We start from the raw sequence: 21,984 nt of genomic DNA, 5'->3' as shown, positions 1-21,984 counted from the left end.
TATCCATCAACAATCTTCTAAACTAAACCAAACTTCTTGTCCTACCCACTCCTATGCTGATGATACCACCCTGCACTTTTCCATGTCTGTTCAACATCCAACGCTTTAGGAAGTAAACAGTTCACGCAGGAAAGACACAGAATACCTGACTTATGATCTCTCCAAAATTTCTGATTGGGGTAGAGCAAATTTATTGTTCAATACCTCAAAAACTCAATTCCTCCATCTATCAAGTCAACACAATCTTCCAGACAACTATCCCCTCATCTTCCATGACACCCAACTGTCTCCCTCTTCTACACAGAACATTCTCAATCTGTCCTTTACTTATAATGTAAAGTGGAAACTTCATATCTCATCTCTACCTAAAACAACTTCTATGAAGTTTGGCATTCTGAATCATCTCCACCAGTTTTCCTCATCCCCCCAGATACTAACTCTGTACTGAGGCCTTATCAGGAGGAGGGAGTAGACATGTCAGGAGGAGGCAGTAGACACCTGCCAAAACAATAATTACTCCCAGTGAGGTCTAAAGCACTGTTCAGGGGGTGCTGTGAACTTATCATTAAACCCAGCTGCGACCTCACTGAACATTTCCCTTTGTGTCTCACAACACAATGGGGGCAATCACAGCCTACCCTCTAAAGACAACTCTCTTCCTCCACACAAAACTACAAGCACCTAATAACACACACACCCTTCACTTAAAAATTTTAAAATCATCATGGCGACTCCTACACCAGCCTCGGAGTCCCCATCTGGGGAGGAGATCATAAATGTCCCCAGGTCGGACTGCCTTTCTGTCGATGAACCTAAGTGTCTTGACACCCCCCCTTAACTTTTCCTTCATTAACTTCTGCAACATTCACGGTCTAAGATCTAATTTTCAATCTGTAAAACACCACCTCTTCTCTTCTAAACCTCATCTTCTTTTCCTCACTGAAACTCAGGTGTCTGAGGCAACTGACAATAGCCCCTTTTCTGTTCCCTCCTACTTTCTCTATCCTCATTTTCGATCCAAAGCTGGATGCTGCGTTTATGTGCACAATGATTCTCATGCCCACTCTCTTGAATCTTCCGAGTTTTCCACCATCTGGCTATGACAACAGAGTCACTCTCAAACTAAATTTATCTGTGCTGTATACCTTTCACCTAACTCCTCTGACTATAAGAAATTCTTTGACTATTTAATTTCCATAGCGGAGCACATTCTGACCCTCTTCCCTTTTGCAGACATCTCCATTCTTGGAGACTTCAATGTTCACCACCAGCTTTGGCTTTCCTCTCCCTTCACTGACCATCCTGGTGAACTAGCCTTCAACTTTGCTATCCTCCACGACCTAGAGCAATTGGTGCAACACCCTACTCGTATTCCTGACCGTCTTGGAGATACGCCCAACATTCTTGACCTTTTCCTGACCTCTAATCCTTCTGCTTATGTTGTCACCCTTTCTTCTCCGTTGGGCTCCTCCAATCACTATCTCATATCTGTATCTTGTCCTATCTCTCCAATCCCTCATCAGGATCCCCCCTAAGCGAAGGTGCCTCTGGCGTTTTGCCTCTGCTAGTTGGGGGGACCTGCGGAGGTATTTTGTTGATTTTCCTTGGAATGACTACTGCTTCCGTGTCAGAGATCCGTCTTTGTGTGCTGAGCGCATAACAGAGGTGATATGTCTGGCATGGAGGCGTACATTCCTCACTCTTTTTCTAGACCTAAACCTTCCAAACCTTGGTTTAACACAGTTTGTTCTCATGCTATACATGATAGAGAGGTGGCCCACAAAAGGTACTTAAGCCTTCCATCACCAGAATCTCATCCACTTTATATTTCTGCCCAGAACCATGCCAAGTCTGTTCTCCAACTAGCCAAAAACTCCTTCATTAACAGAAAGTGTCAGAACCTTTCAAGATCTAACTCCCCTCATGACTTCTGGCATCTAGCCAAAAATATCTCCAATAACTTTGCTTCTTCTTCTTTCCCTCCTTTATTTTAACCAGATGGCACCACTGCTATCACATCTATTTCTAAAGCTGAACTCTTCGCTCAAACCTTTGCTAAAAATGCTACCTTGGACGATTCTGGGCTTGTTCCTCCCTCTCCTCCAACCTCTGACTACTTCATGCTACCTATTAAAATTCTTCGCAATGACGTTTTCCATGCCCTTGCTGGCCTAAACCCTCAGAAGGCTTATGGACCTGATGGAGTCCCTCCTATTGTTCTCCAAAACTGTGCTTCCGTGCTTGCACCTTGCCTAGTCAAACTCTTTCAGCTCTGTCTGTCAACATCTACCTTTCCTTCTTGCTGGAAGTTAGCCTACATTTAACCTGTTCCTAAAAAGGGTGACCATTCTAATCCCTTAAACTACTGTCCTATTGCTTTAATTTCCTGCCTATCTAAAGTTTTTGAATCTATTCTCAACAGGAATATTCTTAAACATTTATCACTTCACAACCTTCCATCTGATAGCCAGTACGGGTTCCGTCAAGGCCGCTCTACTGGCAATCTTCTGGCTTTCCTTACTGAGTCTTGGTCATTCTCTTTTAGAGATTTTGGTGAAACTTTTGCTGCTGCCTTGGACATATCAAAAGCTTCTGATAGAGTCTGGCACAAAGCTTTGATTTCCAAATTACCCTCCTACGGCTTTTATCCTTCTCTCTGTAATTTCATCTCAAGTTTCCTTTCTGACCGTTCTATTGCTGCTGTGGTAGACGGTCACTGTTCTTCTCCTAAATCTATTAACAGTGGTGTTCCTCAGGGTTCTGTCCTGTCACCCACTCTCTTCTTATTATTCATTAATGATCTTCTAAACCAAACTTCTTGTCCTATCCACTCCTACGCTGATAATACCACCCTGCACTTTTCCACGTCTTTTTGTAGACGTCCAAGCCTTCAGGAGGTAAACATTTCACACAGGGAAGCCACAGAACACTTGACTTCTGATCTTTCTAAAATTTCTGATTGGGGCAGAGCAAACTTGGTATTGTTCAATGCCTCAAAAACTCAATTCCTCCATCTATCAACTCGACACATCCTTCCAGACAACTAACCCCTCTTCTTCAATGACACTCAACTGTCCCCCTCTTCTACACTGAACATCCTCAGTCTGTGGTTTACTTATAATCTGAACTGGAAACTTCACATCTCATCTCTAGCTAAAACAGCTTCTATGAAGTTAGACGTCTCTGAGACGTCTCCGCCAGTTTTTCTCATCCCCCCAGCTGCTAACTCTGTACAAGGGCCTTATCTGTCCATGTATGGAGTATGCTTCACATGTCTGGGGGGGTTCCACTCATACTGCTCTTCTAGACAGGGTGGAATCAAAAGCTTTTCGTCTCATCAACTCCTCTCCTCTAACTGACTGTCTTCAGCCTCTCTCTCACAGCCGCAATGCTGCATATCTAGTTACTTACTGACTCTAACCCTTATTTTATCCATCTTACTGATGCAGGAGCTGACTCTTTCATCCCTCTCACTATCAAACTCTGAACTCTGCCTGTTTCTATGTTCTCTTCTTCCTATCACTTGAACTTTTTGAGAGTAAGGATCAAGAGACATCTGCAACTAACTAAGCAGTATAAAGCATGAAACCTTTCTTATCTATTTAACTTTTTTTGTGGCCTTGTCCAATTCTTTCTCACAGTAAAAAAATAATGGCAATTTAATGAAATATAACTACTGTGATAAATAGAGCTGCCAAAATTTCTCTTACCAGGTTACTGAAAAAGCTGAGTCTTTGATGAAAATTAAGTACTGATAAAACGTAATTTGCTTTTTCCTCCATCCAAAAGTACGTAGGTACAAATAACAAATTATACAATGTCTATTGCGATGAAGAGGAAAAAGCAGTTGTATTTTGTGTGTGATAATCTGGAAAGCACTTTGGACTGGATGCCTACAAAGATGGTGTGTTGTGATGGATAATGGCAAATGAGTGGCCAACACTCATACCAGACTGTGGATGTAGAACACTAATTCAAGAACTAGAACAATCATTATCATTATAACAAAAGTCTTGTGGTGCAAACATCAGCACTTGCTCAAACCTGCTCAAACTCAAACTTGCTCAAGTCATGGGTCTGGAAACTAATTAGATTTGTTTCCTTTCTCATAGTAACCATGTTCAAACAGTAGTGAATAGGTACAGATGTAAACAAAGGAGCTGTGACCTTGGCCTTATGGCAAGAAAGGAAAGGAAAGCTAACAATCATGCCTTCCTGCATGTGTGTGTGTGTGTGTGTGTGTGTGTGTGTGTGTGTGTGTGTGTGTGTGTGTGTGTGGTATTTACCTATTTCTATCTTAACCAGATTAAGTTGAGCTCATTTTTTTTAAATGTGTGTCTTTAAAAGACCAGAAATGGTCTGCAGACTCTACATCACTGTGGGACATAAAAATAAATAAAATATAATTCAAAACATGACAACTCTGGATAAGCATGTTAGGTCAAGTGAAGTCTTGGCACATCATCCTAACCAGTTTAACACCTAAGGTGAGATGCTCTATAGTGTGTTCATGATTACCAATCAGGTCTGGGAATGATACCCTGTTCACATAATGTTTGTATTCTAGTTGAGCAACTCACTTCCCACAGTCTCATAAGAGATCCAACAATTCTAAACTTTTCTTTCTAGAGATAACATAATTTATCAGAATCCATAAAATACTAAGCTATACAGAAGATGCAAAAATAATGTGAAAGTCACAAACAAATTTTCAAGTCCCTTGTCAAAGAATGTGTTTTTCAAAACCCAAAGGCTGGTGTGTATGTGTGTGTGTGTAAGGAAGCCTATGTATGATATGTACTTTATATTTTGCATCACTAAAGAGCCACAACATTTACATCATTTACAGCTTCAAGTAACACTGATGGAAGTAAATACTGTATAGCTGGGAAGAGGAATCCAAATCCTTGTGTGTACATAATCATGTTTCACACCTGACTATGCTTCAAGGCAAACAACATATGGCATTCTGGCACTAGCAGACCTGTATTTGAATTGGCCTAATTTTTCCTTTAAATGTCACTTGTCAGATGCAACCTTAATTGATGTTCCTCTATGTCTGTGACAACAGCTGTCACCAGTGACTGTGTGACAGGAATGGCACACTTCATTCACATAATTCACTTCTCTGAAACTTCATATTTTCCCTGAATCCATTCATTTCACTATGTGCCTTACTGTGTGGACAAAAGGAAGCAATAAAGGTGATTGCTATAGATACCAGCCTGACAACACAATGGGCCATAACAATGTAGGTCACTATCCCAGACTTTCAATCTGGGATAGACCAAGTGGAAGGGAGTCAACCTGCAATGTTAGTTCTGTTGTTAATTTTGACTTGGTGAAAATGGAAATGACAATTTCTCTATATAAAAACCCCAAGCAATTTTTCTCATAGAAGTGTGTGTGTGTGTGTGTGTGTGTGTGTGTGTGTGTGTGTGTGTGTGTGTGTGTGTGTGTGTGTGTGTGTGTGTGTGTTATATATATATATATATATATATATATATATATATATATATATATATATATATATATATATATATATATATATATATTGGAACCTCAGTTACCAAACACCTCCCTATTCAAACAATTCAGTTTTCAAACAAAATTTTGAACTCATTATTGCTTCGGTTGTGGTACCATAATTTGGTTCTAAAACAAAGTTACTTGATTTCAAATATTAAAAGATGTTGCAGAAGCAAAAGCTGCTGTTTACTAGTAATTTATAGTCTATAAATATCTACTTTGTTTTTATATATTTGGAGGAGAGACACAGAGCGTAAGACAGTAATTCAATCTTTGAAATAGGGTAAATATGAGACACTGTGTGTCCAAACCAGACTAAGCGCCAAAACCAAAGTTTGCCACAAATCGTGGTCAAAGTTCAGAGGCTATCTTACTCTCATCACTCCGGTATTAATGATGTTATGATGGTCATTTTTGGTCAGAATATACATTTACATGTCTATTTTTACTATGCAATGGTATATTGCTTTTACTATGCAAAATGATACCTATATCATGCAAGTCTAAGTTTTTTGTGTTTATAATGAATGTTAGAAAACTTTTTGCGACAAACTTTAACGTCACACATTACTTACGAACCCAATAGTAGTATTATTTGTACTATGAAGTACTGATGTATATAACACAGTGGCAAAGAGATGAAATAGTGGATGAAAAAATGGCAGAGAGAAGAAATTCCATTTACTCTGAGTATGAACAAAAAATAATGGAATAAAAAATAACGCTGTATGGCACACCACACACCCAGAAATTCACAGTGAGTTAGAACAGTTCTGACCAGGAGCATATTGAGGAAATGCATTCACTCTTCTGCTGCTTGCTCTTCATGTTAGGATAGGCTAGAACTGGTTAGGCTACATTAGTTTGGTTTGGTTTTGTTAGTTAAAATAACATAAAATCAATAACTTCATGGAATTTACAAATAGAAAAGCTCAAAGATGATAATAAGTTTAATTGATTAGTGTGCAACAACCCCTCATCTTAGGCTCCTGCAAACCATTGTATACAGATCTGCAAATGAAGATGTGTAGTTTTTACAGATGGTGCTCCCTCTTTCATGCGCTTGGTTAAGAAGTGTTTCCTGTCTAACACAGAATAGCCTAAAGCTCACTCCACACTATCTCTTTTACATGTCTGTCTGAAGACAGTGTATCAACAGTGATGTCACTCTGTCAACAGGAAAATTAATCAGACCTGCTAAACATCCTTCTGTGAGAAAGGAACATTGTTACCACTATACAGGCTGTGACAATAGAGCTACTGACTCTGGTAGCTCCATTTAATTTTTCCATCAACAGAATGACATCACTGTTGCTACACTCCAATCTCCAGATGGACATAAGAAACAGGTAGTGTGAAGCAGGACAAAGTTGTCCCTAGAGAGTAAGTTAACATGTCTAGAAGACTTACTTCTGTAAGTCTTCTGTGTACTGAGGAATGACAGGCCACAGCTCACGTACACTAGCATACCTGTGAACATGACCAATTGACAATGAAGTGCACATAATAAATGAAGACTGCATGAGAAGTGAGGGATCACTCAAGGGTCACATTCTCAAGGTAACACTGTCTATAGTGAAGGTTTAAATTCATAACAGTTTCTACACTAAATTTACACTATCACTCATACAACAGTGCTTGCAGCTGACCTGAAAGTTTTCAACAGTTACCTGTCATTAATCACTTTCCCTGCTAATTCTCATTATCCATAAGCCAATTAGCCTTGCTTTTTGTTCTCTCTTTTTAGATATTTGATATGTTAGTTAAGTGCCAAGTACATAAACATCTGCCACATACAATTGCTATAATCATTATCAATATCACATTCATTTTTTATATACAACAGAAATAAGTTCAGAATGCACCACAATTAAGAAAAGGAAATATTAACACTCATCTGGAAGCCAAAATGTGTCAAATTTTAAGCTGAGGAGTTGTTTCCTTCAAGTAGACTCAACAAAAAAAAATAAATAAATAAAAATTAAATAAACAAATTAATAAATAAATAAATAAATGAATAAATAAATAAATAAATAAATAAATAAATAAATAAAATGTTCAAGGAGTTATCTTCTATAGTATGTATTGTGAAGCATGTTGGAGACACAGTATGGTGGAAACACATCATACTGTAAAGACAGCCATTTTTTGAAGACAAAGTGCACAGAGGGTGACCAGGACCTTGTGATGCAATATGGGAGGTCAGAGAGTCAGTGTGAATGAAGCAACACTACTGGTGCTGGAGGTCATCTTTGTCAGCTCCTTTCACAATACAGTTTTCAGGCCATTTCTTTTCTTTTTAACTAAATTGAAATTATAGCTTTGATTGTTTTGATTCCCCAAATTTAGAAGGCTCCACAAATAAGTAGGGAAATATATAAATTTCCCTAACTCCAAGTATTTATAAATAGTACGTACCTTAATCATAATGACATTGTTTGCAGCCACTTAAAACAGCAATGTCAAGTTTGGTTGAGACATTTCTTTGAGACATGAACTTTTTTTTTTTTATTGTTGCCTTCTATCTACTTTTTTTCCCACAATTCCAAGAGCTTCCAAGTTGCACCTCCATAGGTAAGAAGGATTCACACCAAGGCAGACCTACAGCCCTCAATCTGTTTTTGCCTATCATGGTGTCCCTTACAATAAATCAGTAATCAAATTTATTGGTACCCCAGGCTGACATCCATGACAAAGGAAAAACCTGAACAAGAAAAGCCACCACATACACTTATACTTATGAGAGAAAAACATTTTTACTAGGCTTGAGGGAGGTCAGTAAATACATTATATCTTCAGAAGTTCATTTCATGAGTTATTAGTTGTTTTTATTTGTCAGCTGATTCACTTATACTTTAAACCTTATTTCTATATTTTATCTCTCTGATCTCTCACTCCTTCTGGAAACATCCCAGGTATGGCCACAGCAGAAGAGCCCCCACTTTTACCTATTCTTTCTACCTTGCTTGCATATAGTAACTGAGTAATCCATTTATATATTCATAGTGACATGGCCCCATCCATCAGCAACAGACTTAGAGGAAAGAAATGTTTACTGAAACTTAGAGCACATGTATTCTTGTGATAATTTGTGGTAACCCTGTGATAAGTTATGCACAACCTTAGTGTGATGCATGAGCTGTATTAAAAGGTATGAATCCTGAAGAAGTTTAGCAAAAAAAAATGTGCTCACTCTAGTTTCACATAGTTTCTCATATAAACTCTCAGTTCATGACCTCCAAGAGAGAGAGAGAGAGAGAGAGAGAGAGAGAGAGAGAGAGAGAGAGAGAGAGAGAGAGAGAGAGAGAGAGAGAGAGAGAGAGAGAGAGAGAGAGAGAGAGAGAGAGAGAGAGAGAGAGAGAGAGAGAGAGAGAGAGAGAGAGAGAGAGAGAGAGAGAGAGAGAGAGAGAGAGAGAGAATTGCATTGACAAAAACTATAAAATATTGAAAATACATAAAGTAGAAGGATAAATTCCAAATCTAATGCTGTTCCAATATGCAGGTTTCCAATACATGAAATTTGTTTCTGAGGGACACAATTCATTTGTAAATTGCAATTACCTGGTCTACACTACTGTAGATATATCATATCCCATTTGACCTTTAGCATCTGTGTAAGGGCTAGAATACAACTACACTTGACTACTAACCATTTAGGCTACAACAGACAGGAAAGTTGCTGCATATACATATATCTATATGTAAAATATGGAGTATGAATGCTCAACAGTGGATGAGCAAGATTCATGACTTAAGCATGTTTCATATTGCAATCACAACCAACTACATTTAATTTCAGTGCAAGCAGTAACCCATCGTGTGCCAGCAATGTATGACATACATATCCTTTGCTGTGGGTTGTGCCAGCAATGTATAAAAATGTTCCAAAATCAAAATATTCCACATTAATCTAAATCCAATGATAAAGCTAAGATAACTTATGAGTACCATATTTGTAATGTGCTAGGCATAGTCCAACCTATAATAGTAACCCATCCATCCCATACATATTATATTACAGTAAAATCCCTCTTATCCGGCATCAACGGGACCGCCGACATGCCGGATACTTGAATATTGCCGGATACTTGAATAGAAGTGAAATTATGTCCACAATCACCACCCTACACTCACGCATCTTACCATAACAAAGATCAGCTGATCTTAATCAGCAGCTGATCTGATCAGCTGCTTAAGTGTAAGCACAACACGCTTCCTCTTTTCTACAACTTTAGGCATGATGAAGGCGTCAGGCGATAAACAGTGCACACGCGGGACTGAGTCACTGAGTAAACACAGTGCAGTGGGCTGCGGATGGCGCGAAGCAGTGCGCTCTGGTGGCGAGGGGACAAAGTATGCCTCGCGCGGGAATTTTAATTGATTTTATGAGTACACATTGATTTTTTATTGATTTTAAGGCTCAGGGAAAAATGTGCCAGATACTTGAAGCTGCCGGATACTCGAATGCCGGATAAGAGGGATTTTACTGTACATGTACATTCCAACACCAGCAGCTGTGTTTAGTGACATAAATCCTCTGAAGTGTTCAAAACTCACTTATTTTATATAGTGTAAAAACAGTAGATACAAAGTCAGCACTAGCAGACATAAAAAAAAAAAAAAGCATGTTTACCCAATATCCACCACACACACTTGCCCTACAGCACTCACACACATGCAGTAACTGTGCCCATGGAGAAGGCCCACACATATGATCATGGTATGTGTCTTAGACCAATTGCTTTAGTGTGTCCTTGGAAATATTCAGTCAACTTAATATCAAGAGAAGTCATGCATACTAAATAAGTCTTAAGGACTTGATTAACATATTTCACACTTCCAACTCTATCATAGGTGGTCAAATTTCCCTACCCGATAACATATTCCATGACAAACTGTGATCAGGCAAGTCAAAGTGTTGCGGTGAGTCACTCAAGTTAACCATCAGGACAGGATTGGCCTTCCTTCAGCCACAAGTTGAGTTATACATAGCATACTTTAATATTCACATGATGGCAGGTATTTCAGCTAAACAAGAAGTGGTAATGCTGGTTTTTGCTTCACTTCTACACATCTAACAAAGTAGAATAATAACTCATAAATTTGAAAATAGGTAAGATAAGTAAGTAAATAAATAAAACAAATAACAACAGATCAAAGTAAATAATTCACAAAGGAAATCCTCAAGATACTAACAAGCCTACAGCTTGAAAAAAAAAAAAAAAAAAAAAAGATTTTTTATGGAAATAGGAATTCATGTGTATAACAGCATAATTTGAGTTTTTAATGCCTTAAGGAAGCCAGATATCAGCTTAAATATGCAAACAAAATATACATACATATATACAGACTTGACAAAACACAAACCTAAGCACTTGATGTCCATGTACTGCTTAATATAAGACAACATTTTCAGTCAAGCATGTCTTTCAGAACTTGGGATCACCTTATGTGCCAAGATAAAATGTAAAACCAGTGATGAACATTAGCACATCATGTACTGTACCTCAGAACTCACAGTCAACTTATATCATCCATAATACAGTCAATAGGTTATACTGTCTATGAGGACACAATTGACAAGATCCAGTGTTTGCATATACCTTGATGCTGGATCAGACATGTACTATTTTCTCTTCTTTTACTACCAATGACTCTAAAAACACTCCTTTTACTACTTTTTTTCCAAATAATACACAGTCACACAAAAAATTACAAATTAACATTGTAACCATACATCAAACCTTCCATCCACTTTCTCTTACCTCACATAGCATTTGTTTCACTATTTGATCCATAATGAAACAACTATTCCCCTTGTTTTCACCATCTTTTTTTTCTTTTCAAAACATAATGAAAGAACTATTCCCTTGTTTTCACCATCTTTTTTTCTTTTCAAAACATTCCTTAAGACAGTCAAACTTCATGCATCTGCTGTTATATCCATCATTTCTAAACCTATTCCTCCACATGTCACATTCAATAATAGTGATGTTTAAGTTAGTTAAGCACTCAGGCTGTGCCACAAGAGAAGAAAGACCCTGTATTGATGGCTGCCATGTACTTGGGAGGAGTTGTAACAAAGCAAACAATAACAAATGGCATGTGATAAACCTTCCCTATTTTGAGCTTAATTAAACAAATCTGAAGTGTACTATTATGACCCAAAAGCCATCCAGCAAATTAGAGGTAGTGACATATAATCAAAATGCAATAAAATTTATTTATGCTTGCAAATGTCAGCCTTGTTCACTTACATGGAGTTCACCATGGTGTCCACCAACCTCTCTGCATAGGGCTGGATCTCTGATCTTTTTTTCTAAATCTTTATATATACTTCTAGAAACTCTACCAAGTATGTTCAAATCTCTAACCCTTTTCACCAAATCATTTTCCACCATCCTCTTTATAGACCTAAACCACCTCACACTATTGCTTCTCACCATCACCATCATCATCATCATTAATTGTGTGCATGATTCCACAATAGGAAAAGGCCTCCCATAATATTCAAAGGTTTAACAAGTAAAAAATCATCATTGGGGGAGCTACAGCAAAAAGAACAAGTCCAAATTATTTCCTCCTAACCCAGAATTCAAAACTGGGTCCACTTACCTGTCAACCAAGTCAGCAAATCCCTATATTTCTCACTATCATACAAATAAACTCAACTTTCACACTTAATTCACCATCCATGATCCTCTATTCCCTCAGATCTGCAGTTCATTGATGCACTCTATCAAGTTTATTCAAAAGTACTCAACCCTATTTTTTTTTCTAAGTAACCAGTTGGAGCCAAGTGTGGTAGCAGACCTCATTGCTCAGCACATTTTTTTTTGCAATCTCACCAGGTGAGTCAGTGATGCCAGGCAACCAGAGTGCATAGTTGTGTAATAATACATGTTTGTTACATTTTCACTTCATGTGCAATGACATAAATTATCACCTTCAGCAACACTATTGCATCAAGTTCTGCCAAAACCATGCTAATATTCAAGCTGAAACAATTACTTAGAATAAGCAGTTTGGAAACAATGCTGCAGGGGTTACACAAACTGAAGAATGGTATAATTAGTTTAAAGATGGTTCAACTTCACTTGATAGTACTCCATGCTATCAATCAAAAACATGTCATTGATCAATGACATACATCCAAGTATGACCAAATACAATGTTTACTTATGAAAAACCACCAGTTACCCATCCAAGAAACTGTTGATTACATTAGAATAAATAATGGTTATAACACAGCATTATAACAGATTATATGGGCATGAGCAGAGCAGCTGTGAATTTTGTGCACAAACTACTAATTTTTGGTGAGCAACATAGTCTGAACTTTTACTTCACAATCACAACACTGCAACCCTGTACCATAACCTTCCACAACTGCAACTCCACAAAAACCTTGAAATAAAAAACTTTGCAACCACAATAATTCAGTTTCTAAATTTTACATGTCTGTTGCAAAACACCAGTACAGTTCTAGAGCTTTCATCCACTAGAATATTAGGCTGTATAATCTTATAGTGCAGCAGCTTAACCTACTTAGTTAAGCTCAGATTTGATGAAAGCAGACCTGTGACCTTCAGGGAGCAATAGATAGCTAGCTTGCAGTCTTGAAAACTGCAACAGGCCTAACAAGCCTGTGGTTTAAGCACACTTCCTCAAGCAAAACAAGTAATGCCTGATTACCTGCTACCAAAATTGCTGTTGTGACACTCAGCACTGCCATCAAGATGGCCTCACTATCATGATCCTTTGTCAGTTCAAGTCCTGCGACACAGAGAACAACTTCATGCTGTGAAGGTTTGTGTTTCCTTTTGTGAAGACCAAACACTCAAAGTGATCCACGAACAAACTTGCCCATCTGGACTTATGAATAAATCCAAAACCTTGTGAAACATTTTCAAGGATAAACCTACTTGTTCATGAGCAGAGTTGAGCATAGCAAATGAAAAATTACAACTGTATAAATACATATCCACAAACTCAAACACTAACTTCAGTAAAAGTTAATTTGCAAACTTCTTGAAAGTTGTTTTCACAGATGCAAGGGCAATTGATGTGAACCAGAGTTTACCAGAGAAGGGGATGAATGAATGTGAATACTGGTTAACTCTTGCATTAGAGAGGTGGACAGAATAAGGATGAGAGAAAGAAGAAAGTCCTGTGCAGCGACGCCATGGGAGGAGGGGAGGCATGCAGTTAGCAACTTCAGAAAAGCAGTTAGCATGAAAAAAGCAGTAGAAGATAGCAAGAGATGCAACATTCCAGTGATGAGAAAGAGGCTGAAGACAGTCAGTTACAGGAGAGGAGTTGATGAGACGAAAAGCTTTTGATTCCACTCTGTCTAAAAGAGTGGTATGAGTGGAACCCCCCCCCCCAGACATGTGAAGCATACTCCATATATGGGTGGATGAGGCCCTTGTACAGAGTTAGGAATTGGGGGGGGGGGGATGAGAAAAACTGGTGGAGACGTCTCAGAACGCCTAACTTCTTAGAAGCTGTTTTACCTGGAGATGAGATGTGAAATTTCCGGTTTAGATTATGAGAAAAGGACAGACCAAGGAAGTTCAGTGCAGAAGAGGGGGCCAGTTGAGTGTCACTGAAGAAGAGAAGGATAGTTGTCTGGAAGGTTGTGCTGAGTTGATAGATGGAGGAATGGAGTTTTTGAGGCATTGAACACTACTAAGTTTGCTCTGTCCCAATCAGAAATTTTAGAGATCAGAAGTCAGGCATTCTGTGGCTTCCCTGCATGAACTGTTTACTTCCTGAAGGGTTGGACATCTGTGAAAAGACGTGGAAAAGTGCAGGATGGTATCATCAGCGTAGGAGTAGATAGGACAAGAAGTTTAGTTTAAAAGATCATTGATGAATAATAGGAAGAGAGTGGGTGACAGGACAGAACCCTGAGGAATACCACTGTTAATAGATTTAGGAGAAGAACAGTGGCTGTCTACCACAGCAGTAATAGAAAAGTCAGAAAGGAAACTTGAGATGAAGTTTCTGTTGAGGATAGATTCAAAAACTTTAGATAGGCAAGAAATTAAAGCAATAGGACGGTAGTTTAAGGAATTGGAACGGTCACCCTTTTTAGAAACAGGCTGAATGTAGGCAAAATCCCAGCAAGAAGGAAAGGTAGATGTTGACAGACAAAGTTGAAAGAGTTTGACTAGGCAAGGTGCAAGCACAGAGGTGCAGTTTCGGAGAACAACAGGAGGGACCCCATCAGGTCCATAAGCCTTCCGAGGATTTGGGCCAGCAAGGGCATGGAAAACATCATTTCAAAGAATTTTAATAGGTAGCATGAAGTAGTCAGAGGGTGGAGGAGAGGGAGGAATAAGCCCTGAATCCTCCCAGTTAGTTTTTAACAAAGGTTTGAGCAAAGAGTTCAGCTTTAGAGATAAATGTGATAGCAGTGGTGCCATCTGGTTGAAATAAAGGAGGGAAAGAAGGAGAAGCAAAGTTATTGGAGATGTTTTTGGCTAGATGCCAGAAGTCATGAGGGGAGTTAGATCTTTAAAGATTTTGACACTTTCTATTAATGAAGTTTTTGGCTAGTTGGAGAACAGACTTGGAATGGTTCTGGGCAGAAATATAAAGTGCATGAGATTCTGGTGATGGAAGGCTCAAGTACCTTTTGTGGGCCACCTATCTATCATGTATAGCATGAGAACAGGCTATGTTAAACCAAGGTTTGGAAGGTTTAGGTCAAGAAAAAGAGTGAGGGATGTACGCCTCCATGCCAGACACTATCACCTCTGTTATAAGCTCAGCACACAGAGATGGGTCTCTGTCACAGAAGCAGTAGTCATTCCAAGGAAAATCAGCAAAATACCTCCTCAGGTCCCCCAAGTAGCAGAGGCAAAACGCCAGAGGCACCTCCACTTAGGGGGATCCTGAGGAGGGATTGGAGCAATAGGACAAGATACAGACATGAGATTGTGATCAGAGGAGCCCAACAGAAAAGAGAGGGTAATGGCATAAGCAGAACAATTAGATTTTAGGAAAAGGTCAAGAATGTTGGGTGTATCTCCAAGACAGTCAGGAATATGAGTAGGGTGTTGCACTAATTGCTCTAGGTCATGGAGGATAGCAAAGTTGAAGGCTAGTTCACCAGGATGGTCAGTGAAGGGAGAGGAAAGCCAAAGCTGGTGGTGAACATTGAAGTCTCCAAGAATGGAGATCTCTGCAAAAGGGAAGAGAGTCGGTATATGCTTCAATTTGAAAGTTAAGTAGTCAAAGAATTTTTTATAGTCAGAGGAGTTAGGTGAGAGGTATACAGCACAGATAAATTTAATTTAAGAATAACTCTGTAGTCATAGCCAGATGGTGGAAAACTCAGAAGATTCAAAAGCATGGGCATGAGAGCAGGTTAAGTCATTGCACACATAAATGCAACATCCAGCTTTGGACTGAAAATGAGGAAAGAGATAGTAGGAAGGATACATACATATATATATATATATATATATATATACATATATATATATATATATATATATATATATATATATATATATATATATATATATATATATATATATATATATATATATATATATATATATATATATATATATATATATATATATATATAAAGTAAGCCTCAGATCTAAAGAAAGAGAAAAAAAATCTTGGAGGAAGTCAGGGAACTAATGAAGCAGATCACGATGTAAGGGAGCCATACTAAACAGAAGAAATAGGAGCTTCTAAGAAGCATCTTTAGGCATTAAAATGAGCATCTTTCCTCATCAAGATATCCTACAAACCCATTCAAGTTCCATTTAATCAGTTATATAGGTGCAAAGAGCAGTCAAAGTCCAGAAATGTGACCCATCTCAGTACATTCTTCCATGCAAGAACTCTACTGACAAAGAAAGATGTATTCCACTAGCACAGCACACATAGTTTTCCTCTTTGGCAGAACCTACATTCTTTCTTTTCCAGTAATATCTCACCTTAACATAGTGCATTTGCATGATTGTTGCCACCAACTGCAAGGAAATTAGCTAATATTCAGGAGTAGAACATATATTTTTGTCTTACAGATTCTATTCTTAGCCCATGCTTTATGCATAATGCCACAGTGGGTTAACTTACATCTTGGATATCAATATATTATATTTCTGTACGAGTTAGATTTCTGTTAGAATTTTGTGGTTGGGCCTTTGTGGTTGGACTTGTGGTTTAAGAAGTTTAAAATAATGTAGAGTGAAGTCAAGAGGATGTTATTCTGCAAGCTTTGTAGAATGAAGTGAATTCCTAAATGGTGTGTTGTTCAGTATCTGTGCACAGCTGCACCCCTTCATGTTGGTGCTGATGTGTGGTGTGTCTGAGGAGTGACAGTGAATGTATGGTGGTATGGTTAAGAGATCATAAGGTGAATTCCTAATGGTGTAATATCAGACCCTCAAATAATAAGTATATTTCCAAACTTATGTTACACTTCTTACTCCTCTCTTGGTTCTCATCTATTCAATACCTTGCCCTCAGAAGCTACACAGTCTAAAAGCAAGTCAATACCCAAGCCAAGTTACCCAAAGATATATCTAGTAAAGTTACAGTCAATATTCCTGGAAAATTATGAAAATACATTAGAACAAGGAGAGCTGCAGGAAGCCAGAATGTGGTACCCCTTTATGAGACATACCTACCTACATCCAAATATCATTCTGAGCCATACACTTACCTAGTTTTCTTTTAAAGCTCTCTTGTGACTCAGTACTAACAACCTAATAGTTGAGTATATTCCAGTCACCTACCAATCTATCTTAGGAATGATTTCTTTGAATTTCTTTTTCAAATCAAACTTTATCAAGCTTGAAGCCATTACCTCTAGTCCTATCCTGATTACTAACCCTAAAGGGTTGGTTTTTATCAGGTTCTTATATCCACTTAAATACCATTTAAATACTTCTATCAGATTTCCTCTTAATATATGTCTCCCTAATCAATGTAAATTTCAAAATTTTAACTTACTCTCTCAAGGAATCTTTTGCGTTCCTTGTATCTTTTTAGTCATTCTACTCTCTAATGAATCCTACAGACCAACATCCCTTCTACAATATGGGAACCAGAGAGGTATAGCATAGTCCAAATGAGGTCTGAGCAATGGTAAATATAACTTTAATATCAATTAGAGACATTTTAACACTCTTAAAGATGAATCTTAATGATATACAATTAGCTTTATTTCTGTAATCCCTGTGCTTTCCCACACAGTAATAACATCACTTGACATTGTACAGAGTCAGGCTTGTACTTTATTAGCCATTACCATATCATCAACACGGGTATTATTGATATAGGTGCACTGTGATACTGTCACCAAGTCCTTCCGTGCTTGTAATACTCATGTTTTCCTGGTTTCTCATGCACTGTGATAGTCAGCTAGTCTTTCCATGATTCTAATCCCTGTGCTTTCCCACACAGTAATAGCATCACTTGATACTGTACAGAGTCAAGCTTGTCTTTCAAGGATGTGGTGTTGAGTGTTGTCTGGTCTTGCTGTTGGATGATTAAAATTAGAACTTACAAGATGGGCTCACTTACCTAGCAGTACATGTTTTCTTTAACAGAGCTTTGTGCTAACTGTGACTCCTAAATCTTTTTTGCCCACTGATTTTACCAGAGCCTCAATCTCTAATATGTAGTACCTATTATTTGGATTTCCTCTACCTATGGTAAGTGCTTTGTATTTGCTAATATTGAATTGCATTTGCCATCTATCTGTCCATTTGTTCATCTTGTCTAAATCTGTCTTCAGGGCAGTGAACCCAGTAAAAATGACTAAACAAGTCCTATTTTCTCATTGAATCCATTACACAAGTCAAAATATGTCCTAATGAACAAAAACCATGTCATGATTGTCACATAATGTATTTTTCGAACTTATGTGATATTGTACTCCTACTACTATCACGATAAAACTCATTATTCAATGCCTTAAATTAACAAGCTAAGGTAGTTGGAAGTTAGGAGTACACCTAAAAAAGTTGCCACTGAGTGCCAACTATTTAAGTTGGTAAGTTTATTAATTTACTCAAGTGTTTACTGAATTTCTATAATATAACCAGATCACATATGAATGCAAATGAGGAGATGCATCACAATTTATAGAAATCTAAGTGCAGATATTCACTTTTTTGAGAACCCATGTAGTGGCAACACACTCAAGAAATATAAACAAAATGTATGAATCATTACATACTAACACTCATTCATCATAAAGTTATGCTACACCCAGTAGTCAATCAATAATGGAGTCCATTTTTCACACAGAAATTCCTTTTGAAAGGAGGATATGGTCACCTACTTCTTTCCAAGATCTTCACATTCTTCGGTTGTCTATCCAAAACTCAGGTGAATGTTGTGTTTTGTTGCCTTAGTTAGAGATAATGGTTTCTCTTCCCTTAGATAGTAATGAAGATGGTTATAACTAAGAGACAGACTGCGAGGAGTTACAAGAAAACTCTCAAGATAAGTATAACTGAGATTATGACCTTGAAATTGTGGTGGACAGTGAAATGAGTAGTTTCTTTAACAGACACTCTTGTCAGCAAGTGAGGCATTTGGGCCACAGCAGCTTGTCACTCAAAAAAAATTATGCATGCCTAGGGTATGATTTCAATCTTTCACCAGTCTCAACATAGCTTTTCTTATCTTTCTCTTCAGGTAGACCTTCTCATTCTGAGTAATCTGAACCCTATATATACTCACTACAAATTATCTATACCTAATGCTGACAGCAATTTTTAGAAATTTATCTGTTTTCTGAGGAAGCAATCCTGCTTGCTCCTGTGACAACATCCAGACATGATACACCCACACATGTGATGGACAGGCAGTAACAGTTAGATAAGACTAGGTCTGGTTAGTCTGGTCAGGTTAGATTAGTTTAGTTAAGTTAGCTTGGTTTGGTTAAGTTAGAATAGTTAGGTTAGGTTAAGTTAGAATAGTTTGGTTAAGTTAGATTAGTTTGGTTAGGTTACATTAATTTAGTTAGGTTAGGTTAGTATGGTTAGATTGTTAGCTTTGTTAGGTTAGGTTAGGTGGTGGTGTGACAAATGGCTGGTGGCTAAGGGGAGCATTGCAAGTGAGTGTTACTACTGTGTTACTAATTTATGAGTATGAAACTGTTTTTTCTAGTAGATTTTGGTCTGCTTTGTATTAATCTGCTTTTCATTTTCTATCACAAATCATTAGTTTCTAACTGAATGGGAGTTGGGAGGAGTAAAATTAAAAACTAGTAATTTGAAGGAAAACAATAAGCAGATTGATTCAAAATAGGCCAAAAATACAAAAAAAAAAAAATCATCCATAATAAGGAAATGGGTGAAAGAGTGAAATTTTGCCAAGTCAAGTCTGCAGGTTAAATTAGTCTAAACGCAGAATTCATATGACTACTGTGACTAATGATCCCTCCATCTATTCCTTACTCATGTTTTTTTTTAAAGTTATCTAATTACTTACTGCAAAGGTGTCTCCTTTATGCCTAAGAATATCTACAACATCTAGATATCAATTATGAGTTGTGATATTATATTAACAGGGGTTCATATGCTCATAGGGACAGCCTATTAAACTCTTTCTGCACTTTTCATGTGACTTTCACTGGGAGGCATTTTCAGCAGTTATATAAAGACATTTTACTTCTAATGCTCACAGTGAAGTGACTATCAATTGTAGAGACCTCTATTAGGTTTAATTTTGAAGCTTAGTAATTGCACTACATCACGGTACAAAATTAAATGTCGAAAATTATGGTCAGAATATGCCAATATGCATAATTTTACATTTTTCTTCAAAGTTCGGTAAATTTACATAAGTGCACCACTCAAACATTTTCAGGCAAAACTACATGTTTCTGGTAGATCTTAATGTGCTTTGAATGAATTTAGTAGCCATTTCTGCCACAAATCAACTTTTTTTTTTTATACATTGTCCCACACACAAATCAATGACTTGCAACAGAAACAGTTACTAGAACAATTCAAAGCACATAAAAATCTACCAGAAAAATAAAGTTCCATCCTCATGCATGACAGAAAAAACGGAGCTTAACTAGACCTAACCTAACCTAACTAATCCTAACCTAACCTAGCTTAACAATAAATTTGATAAAAATTTATATCTCAGCAACAAACAATTTGCAGTGGTCAAGATATACACCATTGTGTTATACGTGACCGAAGTACTTCACTGAGAACAATGTTTACGTTTTACCATGAGACAGGTGCACTTGTATAATAATACCAAAAACTCTGGGCACCCTTCCACAAAATTCAAAATAACATATTTGTTTTTACCATGAGCTGAATGAACTTCTCTTCTAATAAGCAATAAATAGCATGAGAAGAAATATTAACATTTTCTTCATGAGATCACATAAGCAAATCCAACAACTATAATATCAATGAGACTGGCTGTCTGTTTATCCACAATCAGGTGTGAAGCACATTCGTTAAACCCACATGTGGGCAGATGACAACAACCATTTCATTAAATGCTTAGCCTATCATCCAAACTTTGACAACTTGAATTATAAATTTCTTTTCTTTTTCTTTTACGACATGAAAAGCCATCACATCTACATTTGCTATAAAAAAATACTGCATGTAAAGTTGTCACCAGAACATGAAGTTAATCATTTCATGGCTCCTACAAAACCTAAATATTACCAGTGACACAGAAACAAATGCAAACACATACTTAGGTGAGAAAGAAAAAGAAAAGAAAAAAATAGCACCGGTTAGGGCACAAGGACACCGACCACCTAGCACTCGTGACCTATATGATCAGTAAACACTACCATCCTTGTAAGACCTTCAGTTTAACACCAAAGTACTCACTCAACATCATGTGCTAGAAGAGACCACAGGATCACACTCATGCTCCCTCAAAGTGTAATTACTGCTTGCTAGGCCAATGCAGCATTGTTGGTTTTGGTGGAGAGGCCACACTCATGTATCGTGGCCAAGGGAGAAGAGGCCACACTCAAGTATCGTGGCCAGGGGAGGAGAGGCCACACTCAAGTATCGTAGCCAGGGGAGGAGAGGCCACACTCAAGTATCGTAGCCAGGGGAGGAGAGGCCACACTCGTATCGTGGCCTGGGGAGGAGGCCACACTCAGGTATCGTGGCCGAGGGAGGAGAGGCCACACTCAGGTATCGTGGCCAGAGGAGGAGAGGCCACACTCCGGTATTGTGGCCAGAGGTGGGAGAGGGCCCACACTCCAGTATCGTAGCCCGGGGTGGGGAGAGAGGCCGCACTCGGGTATCGTCTCCAGGGATGGAGGAAAGGCCACACTCAGATGTCGTGGGCAGGGATGGAAAAGAGGCCACACTCAGGTTTTGTGCCCAGGGGTGGAAGAGAGGCCACACTTAGGTATCGTGGCCAGGGGTGGAGAGGCCACACTCAGGTATCGTTCCCATTCACTGGCCTTGAGTA

General features: G+C 38.1%; 1 protein-coding gene across 1 annotated transcript in view; it reads right to left on the bottom strand.

Annotated features, from left to right (window-relative positions):
* Positions 1–21,408, bottom strand: part of LOC135088876 (protein Smaug homolog 2-like) — a 54,386-nt gene extending 32,978 nt beyond the window's left edge. The window contains exons 1-2 of the mRNA XM_063983938.1: positions 21,387–21,408; positions 6,940–6,999 (exon numbers count right to left, since the gene is read on the bottom strand). Coding sequence (XP_063840008.1) covers positions 6,940–6,999; positions 21,387–21,396 — 70 coding nt within the window. The 5' untranslated portion in view covers positions 21,397–21,408. The remainder of the gene's footprint in view (positions 1–6,939; positions 7,000–21,386) is intronic.
* Between the last annotated feature and the right edge of the window lie 576 nt (positions 21,409–21,984).

The sequence above is a fragment of the Scylla paramamosain genome, chromosome 32 (genome assembly GCF_035594125.1).
Source record: "Scylla paramamosain isolate STU-SP2022 chromosome 32, ASM3559412v1, whole genome shotgun sequence".
NCBI classification, from domain to species: domain Eukaryota; kingdom Metazoa; phylum Arthropoda; class Malacostraca; order Decapoda; family Portunidae; genus Scylla; species Scylla paramamosain.
Note: the sequence above shows the minus strand (reverse complement) of the source record. Positions and strands in the feature narration are given on the sequence as shown.